At 38.1% G+C, this 26,374-nt stretch overlaps 3 protein-coding genes across 7 annotated transcripts in view; 1 reads left to right on the forward strand and 2 right to left on the reverse strand.

The window, feature by feature from the left end:
- Positions 1–6,135, reverse strand: part of LOC146453753 (BMP-binding endothelial regulator protein-like) — a 32,969-nt gene extending 26,834 nt beyond the window's left edge. Inside the window, exons 1-2 of one of the 5 annotated variants that reach the window (XM_085096310.1) lie at positions 5,677–6,135; positions 5,091–5,176 (exon numbers count right to left, since the gene is read on the reverse strand). Coding sequence is in view for 4 of the 5 variants with exons in the window: in XM_085096309.1 (XP_084952435.1) it covers positions 5,091–5,176; positions 5,282–5,405 (210 nt within the window). In the remaining variant the exon portion in view is untranslated. Of the gene's footprint in view, positions 1–5,090; positions 5,177–5,281; positions 5,642–5,676 lie in introns of those variants that run through there. The other 4 variants (XM_085096309.1, XM_085096308.1, XM_085096306.1 and 1 more) reach the window with 4 other exon arrangements.
- The window catches only part of LOC146453754 (uncharacterized), a 92,685-nt gene that overhangs the window by 15,689 nt on the left and 50,622 nt on the right, over positions 1–26,374 (forward strand). The window contains exon 3 of the mRNA XM_085096243.1: positions 13,936–14,021. The gene's annotated coding sequence lies outside the window, so the exon portion shown is untranslated. The remainder of the gene's footprint in view (positions 1–13,935; positions 14,022–26,374) is intronic.
- LOC146453755 (uncharacterized) overlaps positions 24,444–26,374 on the reverse strand; it is a 9,594-nt gene continuing 7,663 nt past the window's right edge. The window contains exon 2 of the mRNA XM_085096378.1: positions 24,444–26,374. This exon is cut by the window's right edge and continues 715 nt beyond it. The gene's annotated coding sequence lies outside the window, so the exon portion shown is untranslated.

Below are 26,374 nucleotides of genomic sequence, written 5' to 3' on the forward strand. Positions count from 1 at the left end.
TGAGCGGCGATTTCCACTGGTACTGTTTAAATATTATGCTATACAAGGTGATTCGAACATTTGAGACTGTGGATGAAGTCCTAAAATGTGACCGTTCACACGAAAACTCTTCAGCCGTTATTTCGATGGTGCTGTTTGCTTTTCACTAATTTACAAAGCGAAATATGGACGTTTTCTGAGTTCTGATCTTAGGGCGCAGACTATTATCTCATAAGCACGTGCCAAGACAAGAGCTTCCCGTGTTTCTAAACTTGCGTGTGGCAAACTTCCAAACACCCATAAATTTGACGATTGACAAGGGGCTTGATTTCGAGAGGTCACACTTCGTCCGCTTTGTTAGTAGTCATTCAACCTTGTCCACTCGCGAGTTTTTATTGGTTAAATGATCATTAAACAAACATCGTATGACTGTGCAAATAATTTTTAAACATTTGTGGAAATAAGTATCCGTATCGCACATGTGCACGTCATGTCTTCTCTTAACAACTTTGACGTCAGCGACATTATGATTTGACACCACGAACATGCACGAAACGTCTCTGCAGCTTGTAAAAACAAAATCCGTTAATCCTATTTCCTCTTTTCTGTTTTTTTTTAACTGGTTAAAAAATGGCAACCAGAATTTAATTTACATTTGTTATATTTAATTTTCTTTCACGACACTGTTTGTAGACAGTTAAATCCAATTTAGTTGATTCCTCTGATTCAGTGAATGGAATTTTCTGCCGAGACCCAATTTGTCTGCAATAAAGCTTTAGGCTAACCCGCAAACCTCACTAAATTGTAGTCGGGTTTATCGGTTACCTACCTGACGAGAGCTGAGCTGAGCAGATTTTTCCAAATCCAATTTTTTGACAATTAAGGGAATGTGGCAAATCGATGAAATTCTTTTCTTCATAAAAATTCAATCAAATTTATCGCCTTCTGCTTGTGCTGTTCGAACCTTAAAAATTAGAGATGACATTTTATCCTCATAGTGATAAGGAAAAACCTCATTTGCATTTACTTTCAACACACTTTTACATTCGCGACTACAAAACTAGTTTCGTCAACTACGAAACTAGTTTTGTAGTCGCGAATGTAAAAGTGTGTTGAAAGTAAATGCAAATGAGGTTTTTCCTTATCACTATGATGTTGAGTAACACTTTCTTGGCTTCGACAAGCAAAATTTCACAAAGACATTTTATCCTCAATAATGTTTCACGCAGTTATTGTACGAAAGAGGTACTTTACCACAAAACTGGAAGAGGGATTGCTAATTTCATTTTTAGAATATTACAAAGCTGTCGGTAACCCGTTGAATTACCGTTGAAAAGCTCCTTTTAATTTCTTTGTAAAACACGGACCAAACAAGGAGTATGAAAACACTTAGAGGAGGGAGTTGGTTTCTAAAGAAACTGTGGTGCCGCGTCGGTGAGAAAGAAGAAACGAATATTTGGTTTTATCAACTGAGCCAATGAGGTAATTTGGCCGCCGAGGAGAGATTTGAGTGCTGACGTTCGAGTGTTGGCCCTTCGTCAGAGCGTTAGCCCGTTCGCTCTGACGAAGGGCCAGCACTCGAAAGGTCAGCTCTCGAATCTTCTGCTGTGGCCAAATTACCGTATCAACTCAGTTGATTAAAACAACTTTTCGTTAAAAAACACGGGTCGTACCACACAAGAAAAACACCACTTGATACTTCGAATACCTTTGAAGGTAATGCGGAAAATGTTTTAACGTTTGTGAATGAAATCCCTACCAAGGGGTCGTGTCAACTAACCGACTAATACACTGACTTCGGCATGCTACTGAAAATGTACTCGTCACCTTCAACAGTCAAAACTTGTCATAGAAATATGTTGTCGTAGCTATTAAGTATGTTGACGTTTTCTTGGAGTGTGAACATTTAAGTGAAATTTACTCCCCAGCAGCTTGTCGTACTTCCCCCCTGGTGCCGGCTGTTCATCGGTATGCAGAACACGACAGATCATGCTTTCTCAGTGGCGTTTAGTTTTTGGTGCGGTTTAGCTGTTTGCTGTACAAGGTCCTTCTAGTTTTCGAAAGTTTGGTGCTGCTCTTTCGGATCAGTTTATCTTTTTGCTGTATGGCAGATCTTTCTATCTTTCTAGCGTTTTGGATGATGAAAGCCTAACATATCGGCATTTAAATTGGCAACACATCATTCCTACATTCAGTTCATGTGACGACGATTAAGTTTAATGTTGTACAAGTTGTACAAATTGAAAACAACGTACTTTTCTTCGCTGCAACATGTTTCTTGTCTGCCAATAGGCAAAACCAAGGCGCGAAACCTTTTTAAATGTAGCAAGTAGTAAAGAAATGTCGTTTGACGTTGTTAGATTTTTTCGAGAAGGAACTTCAAACGCAGGATACTTCGCCGAGCCTTAAGACATGTAATGTGACTCTAACTTTTCAGTTAGTGGACGAAATCCTTACAGCGCGGCCATTCAAATGAGAGCAGTACTTTCCTTTGGTGCTGTTTATTATGCAGTAAAAAGTGGTTTTGCCTTGAGTGTCTGTTGATCAAATCAACCTAAAGCGTGACCACATTCAAATGAAAGCTATCGAGCAGTTCTTTCCTGTAGTTCTCTTTATTGTGATATACCAGATGGATTTTACTTTTGAGTCGGTGGATGAAATACAGGTGAAACCATTTAAATAAAAGCTCTGCGGAAGTACAGAAACAAAATTTTAATTTTTCCCTTGAATTCTGTTTTTGGGCGCTCACGTGAGTAAATAGGTTACGTGTCCCAAAAGGCTTCTGGAATCTTTTAATCATCAAACCTGGTTTCATGCATATTCGTTTTCAATGCTCTAGTGTCAGCTATTTATCACTCTTGATACTTCTCTTTCATGCTTTGCAACGTTCCTAAATCAACTGTGTGATAGATTAGGCATTTGGCCCTTCAAGTGAAATACTTCGAATAGCTAAGATTCACGGACTAAATCGTGACCATGAGATACTTGTAGCTTTTGCTCTTTTTTAACGGGAGTGTCCAAGAAACTGGAAAGATTCCTCAGGCCTTCGTTCGCACGCTGATCGTACCCTATAATTTTAGCCACAAACTCCATAGTTAGAAGCGTGTTCCTGATTAAGCTGAGGTTGATTTTCTAGAGGAAAAAGGCTACACTGGTCACAACTGATTTTCCGGACAATCCTAACTGAGTCAAGCTTTAGTTTGGTCCCAAATTTTGTGTATCAACTCGTTTCACCTTGCCCAGGTATTTACATTCCTATATTTAGACTGCATGTATTTAAAACATGCATTGCCAACAAATAAGAAGGCATTTTCTTCAGTGGTGTCAAGAGATAGATGAAGTTGTCTTAAGAGTTTTTGGAATTTGCTGTCATCCATCATTGGCTTAATCCTCCAAGAGTCGAGACTGGCGAGTTTTCCTTAACATGCCAACGCCCTGAAACCAAATTCTTAAGACAACATCTTGGTAAAAACGTACGGTATAACTTCACAGGACATTAAACAGTCCTTACTCTAACAAATGTCAAAACAAAACAGAACAACAAAATACCGTTGACCACTATGTTAAGCATTGCTCAGTAACTATCCTTCGAAAAGTCACGTTTTAACGTTCCATCTACAATCATCTACAAGTTCGGCATACCAAACGTGCCACTCAGTAACTTTCATTTGAGTGGTCACGCTGTAGGGTTTTATCTCGAACGTTGGAGCACTTTGTGAAGCATAATACACAGTAACCACAGAGTTAGTACCGCTCAACGCCGAGTTTTTATTTGGATGAATGCACCATAGGATTTCACTCAATAGGCTGAAGACTTCTCCGTCAACGATACTAAACGAGATGGCACACACATAGTCTTAACACAAAAGGTTTTCTTTCGTCTGAAGTCTCTATGACAATATTGTTATACTTTGTGAGATCCAGAGGAATAAAAAAGTGATTGTTTAGGCAGATTGCGCGCTCGATAATTTTTCGGGATGCGCTCTGATTAATGTGGTTAAGCTTTTTGGAGTTAACGAGCGCGATGAGTGAAGTTTTTAATTTAATGGCGTTCTTTCTGCAGTCTTGTTCTTTGCATCCTTACCAAGTGACGACTGAACGAGTTTGAAGTGCGTTAATGATTCTTTCCTGTTGTCATTTAATGGACTACAGCTTTGTCAAATGGAGGTTTCTTCCTCGTTGTATGAAAAGTAAAGTTCACGAGAATTTACCTTATCTGCCACTCTCGTATGCGATCACCTCCCTTTCACAAGCAACTTTGACACCTTCATGAATTCCCGTCTGATTCAAGTCTCGTTCGAAATCTCTTTTAAGCTACAGTAAAGCGAGTCGGCATTACTCAGTCGTGATTCAAAGAGTGGACGCTTAGCTTACAAGACTCAGCCATAATTGATTGCGAACGACTTGACGGCCGATTTACAACACTTCAAAAGTAAATAAGACGGCACTTCGATGATCCGAACAGCTTTCGACCTTTCCTGATATCAGGAATGTGAGGTGACTCAATATTACGTTACTCACACCTTATTTTAACTACTTATACTGTACACAAACCTTGTGTTACTTTGTTGACACATTCAGCGGTTTATATAGATACGCGAGCCATGGGCTTTATTTAGCTATAACCTGTTGATTTATCTAAATAAAGCATATACAACTACCGAGTGTAACTACAGCAATTACGTGCAATTAGTCGCTGTATTTATCGCAACATCCACGCAAATCGATCATGCTGCGCTGAAAAACTTATTGGAACTGTCCACATACGTTTTTCGTCGTGAAGATATCGATGAGAGTTCGTTAACTTGCGATCTCCTACACGCGCCCAGAGTTACGAACAATTACGTTTTTCTTCGTGTGAAATGTAAATACCGTTTCTTTGCCTTTTCACCCACCGAATGTTTACGTTGAAATTTGAACATCAATTTTTCCCATTTCCTAATCCTATAACAACTTTTGTTGCCTTTTTATAGTGCTCCTTGTGTTTCATGCCAGCTCGTGTCAACTAGGCATTCCTCCTTATCGAAAGATTCGTCCGCCGGACCATCAATCGCTTGTCACGTCCAAAGTGGCAAATTCTTTGACAAGAAAAAGAAAACGTTTGTACAAACCTTGCAGCGGCACACAAAACATGGATTTCCCGCCAAAATTGGTAGATCAATGACTTCGTTTTCGACGTTGCAGGACGCTAGACTCCCTGCAGAACACAAACTGGCAGTTAGTGGCTTTGAAATTGCTCCCCTATGGTTTTTGGACCAGTGCTATAAAGACTGGCGTCATTCAAGGACCGAGTCTTACAAACCTAGTAAGCCAGGTGCTGTTGCAACCGCTTGCGAAATTATCAGTAAAAAAGCGACCGAGCTTAACAGCTGCGAATTAACTTGCCGTGAGTCAACCATACCAAAACGACTTTTCGACTGGAGCATACGTTTTTGCCCTAACCTAACCCGATTACGTCTTCCACTTCAATGGACCTCAAGTGCTCAAGCTTGTGCAGCTATGTAATGACAAGGCAACGTGTGTGTTTGTCGCTTTTCAACAGATTTTTGCCACTTCCGTCACAAAGCCACGGAAATGTTTTCGTCTCGCAGGCGCCGACGCCGTCCCGGTAGGCGGAGGACAGCCTTATGTGATATATGTGTTATATCACTGGTTCACGCGAGCGCTAATCGATAACCGCATGGCAATATTAATTACCGTCTTCGGGTAAAGCTGGCTCTTTTCAAAATTCCAGCGTGTTTTTCGGTCATTCATCATTATGAGGACACTCAAGCCACGGGTCAAGCTGTCATCAGCGATTTACATAACAGGCTTCCATAAACGAGTGTGTACATAGCTGAGGAATGCGTTGTGCAAACTGAGGTTTAAGATCAATTGTTCGTGCCACGCGGAATAGGTTTTGTAACTGAGTAGTGTGTGTGTATGTGGGCTTATTTCGCCCTTTCTTTATTTGTCTAGTGTGTTCTTTGTTTGTTCCCGAATTCAATGAACAAAAGGTGTCGGATTTAATCGCTCGTAGTTTGGTTGTTGATAGCGATCTATGTGTTTGAACTTCTTGTCGAGTAGCTCGTGTCACTAGTTGTGAATTCTGTCGGTGCACCTCGCTAATTTGTTTTTAATTTCTTCACACTCTGGTACAAACAAACCGTGATCATTCTGCACAATTTTGAAAAGATTTCCGAACTAAGTGCAAAGTTTATTGAATTCATTACGAAGAATGCTGTCTTCAATGAGCCTAGCCATCCAGGCGCCTCCAAACAAGGCCGAGAAAAAATTGGCTTAATTTTCAACAATTTAAATAAGTCACTTAAATCTACGAAAACACCTGTTTGCCGACGCCATGGACTTGAAACCTTGTTAAACTTACTTTCCTCAGTCGTTTATCCGTCTAAGTCCCCAAAAGTATCAATGTAAAAAGTTGTCTTGCCAAAGTTTTCCGACTTTTTAACGTGCACAAAGTTGCTAAACTTTCGCGTTGAGGTACACGAAACTACTGTTTAATAGCTTTGATTTGGATGCTCATACTTTTGTATTTCTTCCGCAGCTCCTAATATCAAAACCACATTATCATGATCCAATAGATTTAAATTTACTTTGTCCCTTGAAGTTACTGCTTTAATTACTCTTATCACATAATCTTTTAACAGCTAGACGTCAACACCTTTGAATAACTCCACGTTATCAACCGACCAGGGGATAAGTTGAGATATGAGGGACCAAATGAAATATCTTGCCCCTTTTTTATGTGCTCTCGGCTACGCGGCTTATCTTTGCCTTTCCACATCAGTGAAATACGCTAAAAAGACAATTACTTGTTTCAATCGAGAGACGCCTAGCCGGCGAGGTCGGTCCAGCCTGCCTGCTTAAGGATCTTTATACTCTTCATAAGGTGTTAATAAACAGATAAAACATGTAAACTCAATTAGCACAAAGGTGACTGCTTTTGTGCTCTGCGTGGAAATAAATAAGCAGGGCACGTTTGGATGAAACATAACTGACCTATATCGATGCATTTGTGTTCCAATGAGTTTTGTTTTGAAAACTATTTCGTTTAACGTTATATCGATCCTGAATTCTCCGGCCGCAGGAGATCCTAACCACGTTTGAACTACCATTTCTCGTCAGTTCTTTAATATTTTTCAAGCGTGTTTCGTAATATACATGATATGGTGCTTCGACGCTCTTCCTGTCTCGTTAGTTATGGTCATGTATCTCGTTTTCCATCACAGCTCAGCATTACGCGTATTCCTTATCGTTCGTATGCTAAAAAGACACGCTCCAACTGCATTTGTGTTCTAATTCCCGGCTGATTTGATATTTCTTAAGCCTTTATTTTAATGCTCTTGACCCTTCTGTGATAAAGAGTCTTGCCTTGACTGTAATTAAAAAATTTATTCGAGCCTTTCCATTCTTCAACCCTCTAAGCCTCAGTAGTGACCACCATCCAACTTCTCCTTTCAATACCACTACTAAATCAAACACCTACGTCTGGAGAATTAAGGAAATGATCAGTTGCCAAATATAAAATGTCTTGACGTGCGAGCAAATTTTTCTAAGTGGATACCGTAAGAAATGTATGGCAAACAGTGAATAGAATTTGCATTGTATTTGGGCGTCTAGGGTAAGATGGCCGACTTGTCTGCATTAGGATAAAAGCACGTAAATAGGCGGGTTTGTTCAACCCTTTGCGTAGCATCCCAAAGCGGTTAAGACTGAGATTAGACAAAAATCCTTAAATTTCGTTTTCAGAGGAGGTATTGTTTTTTTAAAACAAAAAACCGCGTTGAAGTGTATTACTTAAGTGCTTTCCTTTGAAGTTCAGATTCAAGAGTTAAAACCTTTTTCAACAGCGTCAGTTACATGCAGTGACGCATACAAGTACTCGTAGGTAGTAGCTTTCATGTAAGTGGCCTCGCATAAGGATTTCATCCAGACACCAAAATGATACCGGCTTGAAAAGTGACGTTGTGTGTTTAAGTGTGCCGATGTCAATAACTCTATAAGCATGACTTATTTTTATCCGTAAATCTGTTAAGGAGGTCATTCACATATTGTGGCTCATATAAGAGCAGAAGTTCTAAGGTAATTACTTTGCGGCCGGAAGCAGTTTCGTTTTTATTACGTACGTTCACTGTGTCTACGTTACTACCAAAGCACACAAAGGGGCGGCTCTACTCAACCCTTCTACAGTTCCTTCGAATGAGACCGAGATTAGGCAAAATCCCCAAATTTCGTTTTCAGTTTAAACACACACCGCATTAAACTCTACTACCCACATAAAGGCCTGAAAATCGTATCAAACAGTACCGTATTAAAGCTTTACTAGGTAGCTTTCATTTAAATGGCCACGCTTAAATGAGGATTTCTTTCACAAAATAAAACGTTACCAACTTGAAGTTTGACGTTACTAGTTTTAGACTCGGGTCGTTGCCGATGTCATTTCCTCTACAAGCATGACTTGTTTTATTAGTAAATCTGTTTAATAACGAGGCTATTTACATAGCGTAGCCCATGTACAGTAGAAAGTCATTTATAAGTAATGATGTTCCGGAAAAGGGTTCCTTTCTAATCAACAAAATAATAGTACTTATCTGTATTTATCAGTTTTTGTTTTCCTCGAATATTGCACTTAAAGAATTTGCCGACTTATTTGCAAGATAATTTCTAGAAATAACTCCATTAACTTAAATACCAGTGCCATTTTATCTGGTTAATGATTTTTTTATCATTCATGGCGAAGATAAGATGTCTTCATCATCAGTGCCCCTTAATAAAATCCCTCTTAAGTTTGTAGATAGCTCATTTTTAGTTTTCTTCAATCTGCCGGAGAATGCACGAGAAATCTGAAGCTCGTTTCATTTGGATCAAATGGATAAAGTATTTGAGTGTAATTAGAATTCATTCTTGAGCTGGTTAGAGATTACTAATAGCTTGCAGACTTAACGTGGCAACTAAAAAGACCGAAATAGACCTTTGTGTTTGACGCCCATCGATAAAAATAGACTTTTAATGGTTGACGCCCATCATTAAAAGAATATTTTACTGCACAACTGAGCATCCATCCTTTGGAATATACTCCCTCTGTTTCTTTAACATGGCATTAGTTATCAACTTAATGGTCTTAAATATCTAACGTGAAATTTTTAGATGATTTTTTTTAAGGTATACTTCGTGACTATAGCCGTCGAGGGGAGGTAAAGAGGCATTGGAATGAACGTTTTCGAAAGAAGGAGTAAACGAAACAGCCATAAAACATCGTTTAAGATATTGAGCGGTTCAGTGACGGGAAGCGTCCGATTACTTACTGTTCTCACGAAATTCAAGATATATTTCGCCTTCTAGTGCGTCTAATTGCCGATTTGAGAGATCTGCGATAATAGTTCTTTGTTTTGATGTTCCGTAACAAAGCCAATCTAAAACAACCCAACATTTCGGTCCGGGAGGTTGGCAGTTGAAAAAGTACATTTATTTGCAATGCCAATATATGTCGATTTCGCCATGCAATACATACACGACAACTGGTAAATAGCTTGGAATTCTGTTGGTTTTGAACTGATTTCTGTTGAGGAACCATATTGGACATATTCAGGGGTTAAGACTGCTAAACCCAGCTGTTGAACCATAATGGATTTGACCAAGTGTGGTCTTCGACTTAATAAATCAACACATTCCACAGGTAAAAATTCTTTGTCTGTTTCGAATTTTCAACAAGTCTTTTATGGAGGTTTTGGTACATACTCAAAATGACGAAAAATCGGCGAAAGAAATAATTGATTTAAAATTTTAAGGAGTTATTGGAATATTATTGCCCCAGTTTTACGAGCTGCTACCAATAGACCCTTCTCCAAAATGGCGACAACAGATTTGAATGAGTTAAAATTGAACTGAATGAAAACTGATACCAGCACTGGAAAGAGCACCTTTACTTTAGTAACCTTGCAAAACTTCAGCATATTAGGTGTTATATCGGCTTAGGAAATGTAAGATGAAATTTGACAAATTTACAGACGTTTGTATGACTGGGGGTATACGTCATACCCCCAGTCATACAAACGTCTGTAAATTTTTCTTTTTTCAACTTACATTTTCTCAGCTGATATTACACCTGATATGCTGAAACTTTGCAGGGTTACTAAAGTAAAGGTGCTCTTTCCAGTGCTGGTTAACATTTTTTAATTATAACTTATTTGAATTTTCGACCGCCATTTTGGAGAAGGGTCTATTAAGAATAGGTACAGCACGGATCGCAGCTGTCCAAGGGGCACAGGTATCCCACACGCCTGGCGAATACCTCCGATTTCTGCAGCAAGAAACAACTAGGAGTCCAATTCGGTACTCTTTTATGGGTGTGATGCTAATCCATCGAAGGGAGTTTCGCGCACCATTTTGTCGCCGTTACCATTTTTACATGACACAGCTGCAAATTCTAGCTAGTTGGCTCCTTGATTTTTGACCAAAACTTCATTTTATCCCTCCCAAGACAAAAGGTCTGTTGTCGCACGTTACGAAGGCCAAATATGGCATTTATTTTACTAAAGAAATCTTTTTCTTTTTATCGCATTTAAAAACGGAATATCTGTGGCGATTAACCCTGTTATACGCCCGGAGTCACCCTCCACTTATCAGTATTATATATAGTAACTTTTGATTCATGGACGAAAGCCAAAATGTTGCAAGATTGTGAAAGCTCCTGAAGAAAACTTTGTGTTGGCACTGTTTCATTATGCTGCACATGCTGGTTAGCTACTGAGCACTGAGTGCTTTCCTGTGTTGCCGTTCATTATGCTGCACACAAGATGGTTGTAAGTCTTAACACTGTGGATGAAATCCAAAATCAGACAGCAGTACATTTCTTTGGTACTGTCTGTTTCTCGTTATGCTGAAGAATGAAATTTTGGATTAATTTTCACGACAGAGGCATTTTTATTTTTAGATATATGCAGGGTCGTTTGGGCGGCGTCTGATTCACAGCCAAGTTATCACTTGCAAAACACGCTGTCTACGCTGGCCGCGGTCTCGGCGTTAGACACAAGTGCGCCAAGAATCTTTACCAAGTACAGATGAAGGAACACAAACAAATCTTTCAATAATTCGCGAAACCACTTGAACTCTTGAATTAAATCGCATGGCCTCTCGTCTTGGGCGAGATATGTTTTGAAACGTCATTCTCGGTGGTTCTATATCGAAAAGCTGATTTGAAGACTGAATGCATTTAGTTCATTGCGGCCCAAGTGTCAGTAATGTTACGTGTGTGTTGCATTACATCGAAGGGTTTAGTTGCATCGTTTTGCGTTTTGTAGTTGAAAATGTCTTGAAAATTCTCATAGTCTTCTTATAGATTCCTATAACAAACAATGCAAGATAAAGCCGTGAAAATCGGATTAAAGCTTGGAGGATTTTGGCTTTGAAAATTGCTAATCTCCTAACTATGACAAAATTGCATTGTAATTAACAATCCAATTTGGTGACTACTTTTATAAGCAATGAGAAGCAAATAACGTGATTCTACCGATGGCTTTTGTTCTTTTAAAGTATGATATGAAAGTGGCCTACCGATTGGGGGTTAGGTGGATAGGAAACTTCACTTCCTGCGTGTTCTCTCTCCTCCCCTTGCCTTCAGTCTTGTTGACAGTGTATAGAAAGGCCACAGCATCATCATACAGAAACTGTCATTACTGGTAATGTTAGCGTCAGTTTTTTAAAAATTTGCAAGGACCCGTTACCGTAAGAAGTAGGGCCACACTTATAAATGCGTGCCTTTGATTTATTTCTCTCGAGCTCGATCTTCAATCTGGTCTTTGTCTTCTGATCTTTCAATCTGATTCATTGCCTTAGAACCCTTGGTATTAATACTTGAAAGTCCATCAAAGGACTTTGTTTCCTGCTTAGAGCGTTGTTTTTTTTTTAACTTCACTTTCAGAACCTTCGTCGTCATATTTGTGTGCATTAGGTTCCTGGATTAAGTCAAACAGTCCGTGATATCAAGAAACCGGAATTGGAACTTTAGAAAGCAGAAACAATCAGGGATTCGCAAAAGAAAATGAGCAATGCTAGAACCAACAATGCACTTGTATTGCAACTGATATCCCTATAGACAAAAAAGTGCTGTGTTTCGCCTGTCAAATGCTTTGACTCTATTTCTCTCTCCCTCGTTAGCAAGACGCGTCCCAGTTCAAGCAAAAGTCTACGGATGCGGGCTCGATTGCCCTTATTCTGGAATAGAAATACATACAACGATGACAAAAAATCCCTCATGACAGGTTTTTGGAGTTACTGGAATACAGAATCGTTCTTAAATTATCATGTGTCAGCGAACGTTTGCAGAAATGCACTCTTTGTTATGTAAGAACGTCTAGCTAATTTGGGGGCTGAGGCCAGGCTGAACGTTCATATATTTTTTTTTTTTTGCAATTTGAGCCTGGAAACTTTGTGACAGTAGTTATAAGTCCTGAATGAAAACAAAAAAAAAAAAAAGAGAGAGAGCCTAAGTCCGACACAAAATGAGATGTTTGACTATGTACCAAGCATGCAATAAGAAATCCATTGTTAATATTAAAATGTGTCCCTTTATCATTTGGGGTTATTGGACTGTATTGACTGAAGTTTTACCTGTGTTATTTTTATCCGTATTTATGCTGTTCATTTTAAAAACATTTGGTCAAAATAAAAATGTTCTTAACTGTCTCTCAGCCTGGGTAATGTTCTTAGTATGTTCTTAAATTTTAGTTAATCTCAGCCTCAATGTTCTTATAAAAAAGGTTCTTATATAAAAATAATAATAATGAATAAAAAATAAACTTTGAAAAAGAGTGTGTCTTCCCAAAAAGCTGTTGTTACGGAATACGGTCAATCTAACGCAACCTAAGTGATTTTGTTAGTTTATTTCTTGTCTGGCTTCAGTTGATACTGTCTCCATTTGTAGACAGTTTTAGTATTGATGACAGGTCCACAGTTTCGTCAATAATTATTCTTTAGTTCAATGTGTACTCCAAGCGAAAATTGTCAGTGAAGTAAATATTTAATGTTGAAATCTTAACTTCGTAAATGCGAACGACTCTAAAATTTGTAGATGTGGTATTCCTATACTTAAAGAAAAAATGACCTAAATTTGCCAACCTGACGTGGTCTTAGTAATGTTTATAAAAGACAGACAAAAACCATGGACAAACAAAGCAAAACAAAACGTTTGTACGTTATTATTGAATGTAGTTTGTCAAATTGAGAAGTGGTTTCTCAACCAACTTGAATGATTTTTGTACTTGAATTTTAGTATGTTTTATGATGTAGTTTAGCGTAGTTTCGATTTAGTTCTTATCTTTTCTCCCGAAGATACTAGTTTATCTTAGCTATTTTATAACTTCAAGTTGAAATAAAGGTTTATGCATGTGTATGTATGTAACCGTTTGGTCTATTAGGGGCTAAAATTAAACTAAGTCACACATGGCTGTTTTGTTTAATTCTGTTTTGATTTATCTACGCGTTGGTCGTTAGTTTTCGTCTTTAATCTTACTGATCTAGCTCAGTCACTATGGTTCAAAGGTTACAATAATTAACAAATAGATTATGTGCTACAATGTTGTCCGAATCTACTATCATGCACGCATAGAAATCGAGAGAGAATGATCTAATTGTTTTAGTACAAATCTTGATTAACATTCCGGCACTGAAACACGAGGAAAATTGCTTCATTGCATAGTAATTTTAAGTAAGTGAATCGAGCGTCTTTTTCGGCTACTGGCATTGACTATCTCAGAAGCGGTAGCGATTAGCTTTTATTAGCCAATAAGATTACTGCATTTGTGACTGAACGCTTGTGGATCGATGCTAATGCTGCCGTGTAAATAGGTATTTGAAAGGGAAGGGAAACTATTAATCTCCTCAAACATTCAGATTTTAGTTGTGATGAAAACTAAGAGTTTACTCGGCCCCTGCTAAAATGCCACATTGTTTTCTTAGCATGCGACCCAAGACCTTCTGGAAGAGAAAACATGTCAGTTTGGGCACGCACAAAGGCCAGCAGAGGAACTTGTAGTGGTGTAAAGGTGAGCGGGTCGGCTTTTTAATCGGACAATTGGTGGTTCGACGCTACAATCTTGGTCACAGCTCTAGTAACACTTGCATGTTCACGCTTCATGTTCACGCTTGCATGTTCCTCCCCCTTCACAAATTTCTAAAACCGTGTGTATGTTTTGGCAATTGCACACCGCCTAAATTTAACCCTTGATTCTCCTGACTGACTGCCGTACATTTCTTTTTAAAGGTAGTTCACAGAATTCGGTGTTACATGAAACAAAATAATGATCACCCAGTTGATGATTTTCTTTATTCTCATCACCTGTCTGGTTGACAATGTATTGATAATGTAAAGAGAAATTACACGATATTGATCACTCCTGGGAGTGAAAGGGTTAAGGTGAGCGAACAAGAGGGTTATTTTTCTACGGACAAAATCACTTGCAGTATACACGAAAGGATGCATACGTAGATGCAACTTTATATTAATATGTTAGCCACAAACAAGTGCAAGCTGGTTTCCATGTCAGGCGTTTTTGCAAATGGTGGTGGTCTCTCCTTTCGCTACGAAAAGGTATAAATATTACAAATAAATGGAATCCCCTTTTAAGTGTATGTGCCATGAAGTTCAACAAGTTGGACTCCGTGCGACATGTCGCTGGAGACAAAATTTCCCCAAAATTAATCGGTGTGCATGAGAATAAAAGTATCAGCGCAGGTAAGGGACATATCCCTGGGACATGCCCCTGCAACATTTCAAACGCTATAATTTGTCCCCTATCCTCTCTACTTGCCCATGCTACACTTCCCCTGAATTTGCCTAGTAAAGGCCCGTTTAAACGGTTTCAACATTTGCTTCAACATGCGTTCAACGCAGTTGTTGAACCAAATGTCGGGGTCGTTTGAACAGGTCGTTCAGCATTGTTGAAAGCATGTTGAATCAAATTTAACTTTCATTTAACATCGATTCAAATTGTTTTTTTTTTTTTGTTCTTGGAAATGTTGAATAGCGTTGAAACTGTTTTAACACTCCGTTCATTCAACATTTGCCCAACATCGGTTCAACGTTTGTTGAAAAAATGTTGGGCAAATGTTGAAACCGTTTAAAAGGGCCTTAAGGATGATTTGGGTCGTGTCTGTCCACCTTTCTGGGTTAAGGGGTGCAAACTTGGAAAATATAAATGCAACAACTGTTTATCAAGATTGATCGAGATGTTAGGTTGGAGTTGGGTCCTCGAGAAGAAGCGTACCGGTAGTTCCACCTCGTCTCTTTCACCCCTGGGGTACTATTAATAAGTACCGGTAAACCCTGGGAGAACTCTCACCAAATGCTGGGGAGTAACTCCCTGATATATTAGAGTGTGGTGTAGAAAATACTCTTAGTTGCTTCTTATCACATAAATCGCAAATAGACGCCGGCATTGTGGGCTGTCTTTGGCCTGCGTTTGCATATGTTTGGATTTTGCTTACACTCTTTTTTTTAAGAATATCGAGGGTGAAATTTGCCAAAGTTTGAGGATAATTTAAGAATAAACCCGAGGCTGAGATTTTGTAAAGAATATAATTTTGTGTGTTGAAAATTTGTAAATACAATACGATTATATGTTTTTGACTAACCCGTATAAAATTTTAGCTTTCTCTTAACGGCAAAACTAGCCAATAAAACGATAAAAACCTTCACTAGCCAAATGTCCGATGCTAATGACAGTTCGATGAACGGTACATGTCATACTTATGTATGGTATACAGCGCAAAAGACATGAACCTAACCGCAAAAAGTATCAAGTAAATTCTTGCTTTTTTCAAATAACTTAATTGATACCCAATACATTCCTGAAAACGGAAGTGTCATACGATATAATCTAAGAATATTCACAAGAATATTTTTTCAGTCTTACATCGGCAGAAAAATAAGGGTATTTAGCCTGGGTCGGAAAAACAATATTCTTATTAAAAATATATATTTAAAAAAATAGTGTACCGATAAACCCTGGGAGAACTCTCACAAAATGCTGGGGGGTAATCCCCTGACAGGGTGCCGAATCGAAAATTCTCTCAGTTGCTTCATATCACATAAATCGCAAATGGACGCTGGCATTGTGGGCTGTCTGTGGCCTGCGTTTGCATATGCTTGGATTTTGCTTTTCAAGGGTGAATTCGATTGCACAAGTGTCCAAATGAGAATACACTGATATCGTTGTCCACGGCTCCACCCAGTTCCTGGATTGATGTAAAAGCGGTAGATTTTCAAGCGGTATTTTTGCCCACTGTTTTGGGGGAAAAGCAGATCGTGTGGTTCATCAAATTTCAAACCGGAAATTAGCTAGTGTTATTACAGGTAATTAAAATAAGCCAGGTATAACGTGGAAACGTGACTCTTTTTATGTAAGCCCCTGAGAATATGTTAATACATTCATTGTTATATTGATATTGGTATTAGTCATTTCTTTGTTTCGTTGGCAAAGAAAACACTTTTGTTTTCTTATGTATTCTTCCTTGGGTGTTTTCATTCTTTCGGACAAGACGGTTTTCGTCAATAATTGACATACAACTTTTCAGAGCGCAATCGAATTTCAGAATAAAATTTGTTATCTTTTTCAACGATTAATGTTTTGGGCTTGAAACTCATCATGACTCAATCCTAGATTATGCTTTTTTGTTGGGTGCCGAAATCTCTTGATGTGCTTTAATATTTCAAAATTGTCCATACAAACGCTTCACTGTCAGCGCTTGGTTGTTACGTGATTAACGGCAGTGATGTGAGACAATGGTGTGGCGATTTTATAACTTTTGACAACCCATGCTTAAATAGACGGTAGCCCTGTTGAGGTCAAATTTCTGTAGTGTTATTGTTTGACAGAGTATTTCTACTGAGAAAATTTGTAATTGTCAATCGCAAAAAAAAAAAAAAATTACGAATAGTTTAAGAGTTACATCATCCATTCTGTTGTTGTTATCCAGGGTTAGCATCAACTTTGAACTTGGAATTTAACTTCTTCATAAGTAGCATCCGGCTGTAAGTTGGGTTAATCTCGGTCTGAAACTTATATTTAGCAATGAAAGCCCTAAAACAAGGGAAAGGAAGATCTAAATCTCGGATAAGTAAGTGTTAATCGGCTTTTGAACCACCTTGCTAGACCCCGATTCTATTCTTGTAGCAATGATTGACTGTTTCCCTAACAGAAGCCTACAAGTCAAAATATGGAAATTCAATAAATGCAGAAACACCAGCCCAAGGGAAGTTCAGCTCAGTTGTTTGAGTGGACTCAAAAGTGAGAATCGTACCGGCGTAATAAACTCCATCACACTAAGTATGGCTCAATATTGAATAGTTACACTTAAATATTTTATCTTCAGACTCAAAGAGTTACGCCTTGTTCAAACGTCAATTTTACATTTGCCTTACCTAAAAGCAGCAGATTTACCGTGATTATGTTCGGCACATGTAAAGTGCGACGTTTGAGCCGGTCCTTATCTAGTTTTATCTTAGAACCACGTTGCACGGTATAATATAACAATAGAGTTGATGTTCGCGGGCGTAAATATGTTTTTGGCCCGACTCAGGCTCAAATGAGTTCTGAGAGGGGCCAAAAACATATTTACGCCCAAGAACATCAACTCTATTACTATTATGATAATTTCAGAGGGCATTCACAAAAGGAATCAAAGACAGTACAGTAAGCGATTGCGATATCTTCTGTGAACGCTGCCGGAATCGCGTCGGCGTTTATTTTATTGTACAAAAGCTTTCTTTGTCACAAAAACTTAAAACTTTGGCAGAACACCGCAAATTTTGTCAAAAGAATCTTTGCTTCTAAGTTTTCAGAAGGAAAATAACAGAATTTTGTAAACAGCGAAGAAATAGTCTCTTACGACTGTTAAAATTAATTGTGCAATTGCTTAAAGCTGGTTTCACTCAAAGAAGACAAGTTACATTCACCTCGCCTCCGGCCGTGGAGCTATTACAGGCATTATTTCCACCATCGCCCACGAGTTTCTGTATTAAATGTTCTCTTCAGCTAGCTCAGACGACTGAGAATTTGCTTCTTCGTTAGGTTTTCCATCGATTTTGTAGCTCAAAACAACCTTTTTGCAAATGGCAGCGGTTCCAGTCAAACAAACAAAAAAACGGCGCGAACAGTTGAATGGCTTCCAGTTCTGATTGGCTGGCTACGTTATTTTCTTCTTTCTGATTGGTTCAGAGCAGCGGGCTAAAATATATTTTAGCCCGCTGAATTCTTCATTTTAGCCCGCAAAATACGCCGCAATGCCCGATGAAATTATTATAATAAACAGTACCACAGGAAAGTGCTGTCCAATAGTTGTCATTTGAAGGGGCATTCAATCTTGCGTTGTGTGACGACCCAAAGGAATAGCTGGTACAGCGTGACTACTGCCGTAACGCTAGCAATGTATGCACGCCCCACGCCACTGGCAAGGAATGCTGGGAATAAAAAATAGATCAATCACCCATATGTAATTCACTGTCACTATTGACTTTGTGGTTTGAAATTCGTGTTTGCATTTAGCATATTGAAAAGCAGAGGATCTGTGAAGGGTATGGCATCCCAACGTCTCAAACAATCTGTTCGAGCTAGAGGAAGGAGAGAAAACGAGCCTTACGACAAACATTTCGACTATATAGGAATTTGAACACAACAATCGTCAGTGAATGAAATATTCTGGGAATGTTTAACTTTCACTGAGAGTTTTTATTAAAAAGTATTTTTTTTTTGGTTGTACGATATTGCGCTTTCTATACCGTTCACCGTAAAAGTTTTTCCTCTTGTAAGATACACATAAAATAACCTCCTCGTCCCTTCTCACGTGAACAGGAAATTCACAGTAATTAAAGGGACCCCTCTCATACTTCTACATAATGAAAATCAGCCTTTATACGTTGTTTACATTTTGCCCTTTTTACTCCATCCTGAGTAATTTGTTTCTAATTTACTATCAATACGGCCCAACTTCCGGTAGTGTTGCCAAATTTTGTTTTCCTTCAGGTGGGTCTAATTTGTTTGTCCATTGGCGAAATCTAAAATGTAACATCCAACTAAAAGTTGTTCATAAACACTTAAAATCTGCCTTCTTGTTTTACTTTCCGGTCTTTTCTTTTTTTTTTCTTTATTTCTAACGTGGCTTTAATTTACGTTTCGTGAATAAAATCTGAACAGTAATCATCTCAATAGAAGTTGTTAATTAATCCTTTCCGGTGCTGTTGCCAACAATGTATTAAGTGGTCGTACAGCAGTGTACTTCATGGGTTCTTGAGTATAATCTATAATGTAGCCATCGTAATACAAAGCCTCTTGGGAGTACATTCCATGTCGTGCCTATAAAATTATGTTGTACAAGGTAGTGATTTACTGTGTTTCGTGTACAAAATCTAAAGTGTAACTACCGTAAAATACGAGCTGTTGATGGCTACTCTCCTGTGGTGCTGTTAATTATGTTGTACACAGTTCCATGTTTTAAATCTGTGCATAAAACCGGGCATGCATATGAAAGATTCAAACAAGTACAATATGATTTAGTCTGAACATGGGGACTAAACACCTCATGGTTGGACATTAAGAAAACGTACCAAGTGCTTTTCGACTTTTTTCCACTTTTTCGAGTGAAAAATTCAGGCAATTGCGATGTTTCAAATTAGTAATTAGGCCGATTTGCCCCCCAGGGAGCTATGTAGACGTATTTCCTGATGTAAAGTGCATGCACAGTGACCAATTTTCCGTGTTTGTGACGTCTGTAAGGCTGTCTCTCCAGGATACTAAGACAGAAGACGCCCTTCCTGTACGTTATGTGTCGGATCGTCCCCCATTCAGTTGTAATGACCTTCGATAAAAGTATCTTGTTGCAGGCAGAATGTTTTAGTTATGCAAACATGATAGGATAATTCTGTTGTAATTTTTTTGTACTTTTACTAGCTTTACTAGCTCTGCCTTCTTACTTAGCAGTAAAAGTCATTCTTTCTTATTTTCACCCTGGCCCGCCTAGATTAGCTTTGTTACCTGTGGCGCCAGGAAATTGTACTTATATATAAACATCTAATAAAGTTCAAAGTACTCTATATCGATCGCTTGTGACATTTTCTTATGAAATAACTTTGTAAAACAAGGTTACCTGGATCCATAGTCTCTCTTTGGGACATGTGGCTTAAATCAGGAAAATTATGGCGAAAACTATGCTAAACTTGTGTTAAAGGTATAAAGTGTACAAAGTATTTTATAGTGCCATGAAAAGAAGGTCAAAACCCTGTAATGTTTGTAGACTACAGCCTGTTCGACGTTAATTTTGGGGATTTCGCTGTGTTTTTGGTCCAAACTGTACCACATATTTGACCTTTGCCTAACTATGATATTGTTCCTAGCGCATCTCGAAGAAAATATCAGGTAATTTCCGAAGAAAGAACGAACCTGGCGTGAGTTGCATAAAATTTAACGTCGGGCGTAAATGCTAACGCCAGACCTTCAGCCCAGTCACATTCAGTATTTTAACGTCTGACGATAGCATTTACGCCGGCCATTAAGTTTTATGCAACTCGTCCCAGGTTCTTTAGTCAGTTTTCCAATCCACTTTGGGAAAACTTGACAAAAATTGTCTTTTTTTTTCTTGTTGCAATCCATTTCCATCCAGGCCATCGGCATCCAATTAGTTAACAATTAATTTTAGTTCCTTTGCAAGGGAACTGGCCAGATTAACTTTGTTCGAACGGAACCCACCTTATCTAGGGTACCGGGTAGGGAGGGGGTGGGGAAGGTATCGAAAACACCATCTATCTCATGAACTTTACCGACAAAATTTTATTGGGTTTAAAATTTGCGTTCACACAGAAATATTCAGTTGACCAGAGTCAGCAATATTAGAAACAACAAGAAAAGTGAGCTTTGAATCTCATTGTCATCTTCTACTGCTGGATAGATAGGAAGGTATGCAATAAAGACACCATCTTTTGAGGTTGAGGAAGGGGCTGCAGGCAGAGACCACCATCTATTTGGTCGTTTGGTGGGTGCTGTTCGAGAATAATAGTCTTGACTACTGCTCTAATAGCTTAACAAAACTGGATCATCTTTTTAACGTTGTCATTAATACAACTAAGTTGTTTTGATGATTGGAAGTGGCACTAAAAATAGGTGACATTTCCCCTTTAAGAGACAATTCTTTTTGAACGTCTATGGATTAACATACTTTGAACACCTTATGAGTGGTAAATCACATCCTCTTTTAATTTGTGTTATAACTGAAGCCGATTTTGTGACTTCAAGGTTCATTTGGAGGTTTTGCATTCCAGGACTCAATATTTGAACAACGAAGAAAGGGCTGAACAAGGCCTGATAGGATAAAGTCACGCTCGAGAAACTGACATGGCCGCGCTATTTTGGGTTGGTGCACCTAAAGTTTGTACAGTCTGTGTTCGTTCTGACTTTTAAACTCAGTTTTGCTCAAGGAATATGTTTCTTATGTAAGAGCTTGTACGATTGAGAAACAGAGAACGCCAGACTCTTAATCTTAATAATTCTGTAATGTTCTTTACCTTCAGGCATTTTAATGTCATTCTGCTGTTGAGGGGAAATTACCAGGATCGTAACCGGCAAAGCTCATGCAATTTACTTGGTCTATGGCCAATCATGTGTATCTTTTTTTTAACAGTTTATACTATCAATCAAACACTTTTGAAGAAGAAAAAGAAAATGTAAATCCGTCAATAATAATATTCATAATTCTAATAAGATTAAATCTAGAAATACAGTTGACTATGCAAATAAGCGAAAAAACGGAACGACGTTTCGGTGTCATCTTGGCACCATTATCAAATAAAGAATGTGACAGAAAAGACGATTTCTACAGAAAGTAAAGGTGTGAAATAGAATAAAATTAATATAATAATTTAATTTATTTTCTTTCTGTTTAAATGATCTTTTCTGCTGCACTCTTTACTTGTCTCCAATGATAATGGTGCCAAGATGACACCGAAACGTCGTTCCGTTTTTTCGCTTATTTTTGTAGTCAACTGTAATAATATTCATACCTTGAAAATAATAACTTGTGTCAACATCAAATAAACCCAAAGAACTGTTTTGTTATCAAAATGTCTTGAGTCGTAAACGATGCAACCTCAAGGCGGGGGGGGGGGGGGGGGGGGTTGATCTAATAAGCATGCGCGTATTTCGTGTTTTTTGCGTATGAAAAATTTTAAGCCATAAAACCGCACGTGCTTTTATTTGCAACAAAAAGAATGCAAATTAGCTCATGGGTCAAATGCTTCCCAGAAAGTTGTTGGTTCTTATTGTCCATGGGTTTATACCAAGGAGTCCTTGGGTTTATACCGTCTATCAGACAAAGTTTTTGCAATCGAGTGTATTCAGATTTAAATGTGATGAGAAATCTAGAGGTTCGTAGAGATATGTGACCTCAAACTTTGAGAATGTAAGAGGATGAATATTTTTTGTCCTCGGAGGGATGAAAGTGCTATTTTGGTGAATAGAAAGAAAACCAACAGCTCGTAAATCCGAAATTATTATTGTTAATAACTCGTAATATTAAAATTATTTAGCCCCGGCTCGACTGTATAGAAGAGGACTGTTAGAAGTCTTATCTTATAGCAAGTTTTTGAGTTATAAAGGGCGAGAACTCACACATTTTCCTGCAATATTACGCTGTTTGGGTGGTCTGCTGTGGTATGATCGAGTCACTTAGCTTGCTATCCAAGAATTTTTATTTCGGACTAATTAGTAGGGATTATGCGATAAGTTCAATAAAGCAACAGCATATGTACCATTTTTAAGATCATTTTCAATCGATGCTATCAATCGAATACTTATTTAAAAATCTAACTCCCTCGATTATGGTATTTATACGTTAAAAATAATAGGCTGTGTCAACCTCGAGGGCATCCCAGCGAGTTGTTTTGGTATTAAAATGCCTTAATCTTGTCAGATATTCAGATTGAAATGTAAGAAAAGAACTTGAAGTTTGCAGAGAATGTGACCTCAAACTTTGGGAACGTGAGAGAATTAAAGTATGAGAATGATGTATTATTCAGTAAGTGACACAGGCACAATGCTCCCATCAGGAGTCGAACCTAAGACCTTCCGATTACTAGTTCGGATGCTCTATACTACCACTGAGCTACAGGAGACTCGTCGTGGGAGCTAAGGCCATTAAACTAGGTTCATGGGACAAACATTCTGCATCCGTACTGCTAGGATGGAATTAAGAAGGCTCGAGGCAGTTTTTTTGGACTTAGGGTGGAAGTTTTGAAATTACAATCTCGCATACAAGATAAACTTCGATCTCCTTCATACTACATCATCATTTCAACATATGATCAAAGTTAATTTTCTCATCGGTTTCCAAGCAACAGCTATTACCATAGCAACGGAAGCGCATAGCCTCTCATTTTCAACATTGTCGATTATCTCGAAATCTAGTCAGACACTTTATAACGAAACTTTAGGGATTTAAACTACTCAATCTAGACAACTTGTAGGCGAAATTAGAAAAAAATCTGTAAGAGCGTTTTCAAGTAAATAATGAATCAATTTTTACAGGGTAATTTTGTTTATTCCAGCATTTTTCACCAATATTGCTGGCAAAATAAAACTTGACAATTTGTCTTTTCTGTCAAAAGGTCATTGCTAATAGCAAAATATTCTAAATGTACATTGAGCTTCATGGGTGTCTTCGATTTTAAGATATTTATGTTTGAAAACAGTTAAAATAAAGCGCAAATGAATGAAAAAGTTCCTACTTTGGATAAATCGAGATATCTTTAAAATACCTCTGGGGATTTTTCTGTTAAATTACAAGCGGTTAGAGTAAGAATTCTTTTCGATATTCACACAAGTTTTAGGCCCAAGAACCGAAACCGGTGTTAGGTAAGAAGGCTGAATCTTGGTCAAGTTTCAGTCGTTATTCGCTTCCTCCGAACAAGAGTGTTATTTTGTTTGTCCCGGTCTATTCCACTGCTATTCACCTGCTGTGAATATTTATGATTACGTGAAGTCGTGCAAAAGGTAAAATTTACATAAATATATGCTCCTGCTTCTCAAGTCTTCCATTGTAAATTTTACCTTTTGCACGACTTCACGTTATGATAAATATTCAAAGCACGTGAATAGCAGTGAAATAGACCGGGACAAACAAAATAAAATTCTTGTTCGGAGAAAGCGAATAACGACTGAAACTTGACCAAGATTCAGCCTTTTTATCTAATGCCAATTTCGGTTCCTGAGCCTAAAACTTGCGCAGATATCGAAAAGAATTCTTACTTTAACCGCTTGTAATTTAACAGAAAAATCAGTGGGGGCATTTTAAAGATATCTCGATTTATGCAAAGTAGGAACTTTTACATTCATCTGAGCTTTATTTTCACCGTTTTTAAACATAAATATCTTAAAATCGGAGACACCCATGAAGCTCAATATACATTTAAAATGTTTTGAGAAAATTAACTTTGATCATATGTTGAAACTATGATGTAGTATGAAGGAGATCGAAGTTTATCTTGTATGCGAGATTGTAATTTCAAAACTTCCACCCTAAGTCCAAAAAAACTGCCTCGAGCCTCCTTAAAGTATGTTGTCTACATGGAGGGAGCATCCGTAGCAGGAGCTCTTAAATCCTAAATTATTAATTATTGTTGATAATTCTCAGTAATTATGATTAATACCCTTGATAAAACGGTTCAGGGTTACGCTGTGTGGTTGAAATAATTCTTGCAGAACTTCAGCCCATTCAACGATAAAAAGCAATTCAACAAATAGAAGATCTTGAATTGTCTTGTCCAGGATACTAATTGTTAAAATTATTTGTTGCTTTACGAAGACCGAAATGACCAAACTTTGTTACACAGTATCTTTCAAAAGGCCTTTAACAAAATAGGATTTCACAGAAAAAAAAATGGAAAATCTTCTGTTTAAATCGTCTAATTCCCTCTTTGAGCTCCCAGTGTATTAAGATACATAACAAAATTAGTTCCCTGCGAAGGCGTGTTAGAACCGAAACGAAAGAGTGACCAGCAAAAGACGGGAGTTAGCTAAAATTTAATTGAAACGCTTTACCCACAGCATGCTCTTTCAAAAATAAAATAAAATAAAAACGATGATGATGATAAACATGCTCTTCCACTTAAATTAAAATATATATTACACTATGTAAACTTTTCTGGGAAAGTCGGAGTTAATCTTCTGTTCAACACTAGCTGACCATGCTGCATGTTTTGAGGAAAATTAACTTTGGACTCTTTAAAACGTCTTGGAATTTACGTTTGTGATTCCAAATGCTTTCGCTTAGTAATAACTTCTGGTGTGAATTTATTCATTGTACATGTAAATAGCAGTGTCTTTGCCCCTCTTTTGATGGATATCTTGTTTACTTCCCAACAATGTTGTCGGATTCCATAAACTTGGAATCCACTTGTACACCCACATGCACCTTGCTTGCAGAGCCTTTCTTTTGCTTGCTCGATTTATGAAAAAGACAAAAGGAGGCTCTGCTCGCAGGGTGACACACATGGCGGTCAAAGTAAACATTTTAAAGGTGTAAAACGTGGTAATTTCTTCCTCATTTATATTCTTGTTTATGCATTCTCGAATGAAAAACCATTGGTAAAAGGACAAAAACGTTAGGTTCTGATCCATTTCAAGAGCTTGTTCACCTACCACGCCATCGTAAACATCGTCCAACCTGGCAGATTTCAAATCTCCGTATTTCCAAAGCAGAACAGTTTAACTGAGGAAAGAAACTTTTTTCTCTGGCGTAGTTTTTCCACTCATAATGCTCAGAAAAAGCCAAATGACGAGCTTTTGTAGAGTAAGTGATTTATATTTTACAATTTTGGTAACGTCAGATACAAAAAACTATTTGCTCGCTATATGCCTTTACTCAAACAAGCGCTTTGTCGGGCCGTTATCGGCATTGTTTGCTGTAACGGGACCGTATCGCGCCAAAGTATCGCATTTCGTTTACCTTATTTTCACGTTCTTTAAAGGGACTGTGTCAGTTGTGGTACGTGCGCAGTAGAGTCCGGTTGAAACTAATTTGCATACAACTCGTAGCGGGATTTTTGCTTTTCTGCCATTGCAAAAGCTTTCAAAAATACCGCAACAAACAGCTTCTGTAATTACTAAAGAACGTTTGTAAATAAAATATTCTGCTTTCTTCTCGAAGGTAACGCGATTCAAACAGATGAAAACATCTTCCTGAACTCCCTGTTGTTGGGCCAACGATCTGAAAGTGCTTCTCACCAACGCGCGCATGCGCCTGTGTTGACATAGTCCCTTTTACCAAGTGGCACTGAATTTAAAACTAAGTTAGATAAAAGAATTCACGTGAGCTCGCGTTTGGAGTTGAAGTGAAAGGATTACAAGAATAGTGC

The sequence above is a fragment of the Pavona decussata genome, unplaced genomic scaffold, assembly GCF_977016875.1.
Source record: "Pavona decussata unplaced genomic scaffold, jaPavDecu1.1 SCAFFOLD_324, whole genome shotgun sequence".
Lineage (NCBI taxonomy): Eukaryota > Metazoa > Cnidaria > Anthozoa > Scleractinia > Agariciidae > Pavona > Pavona decussata.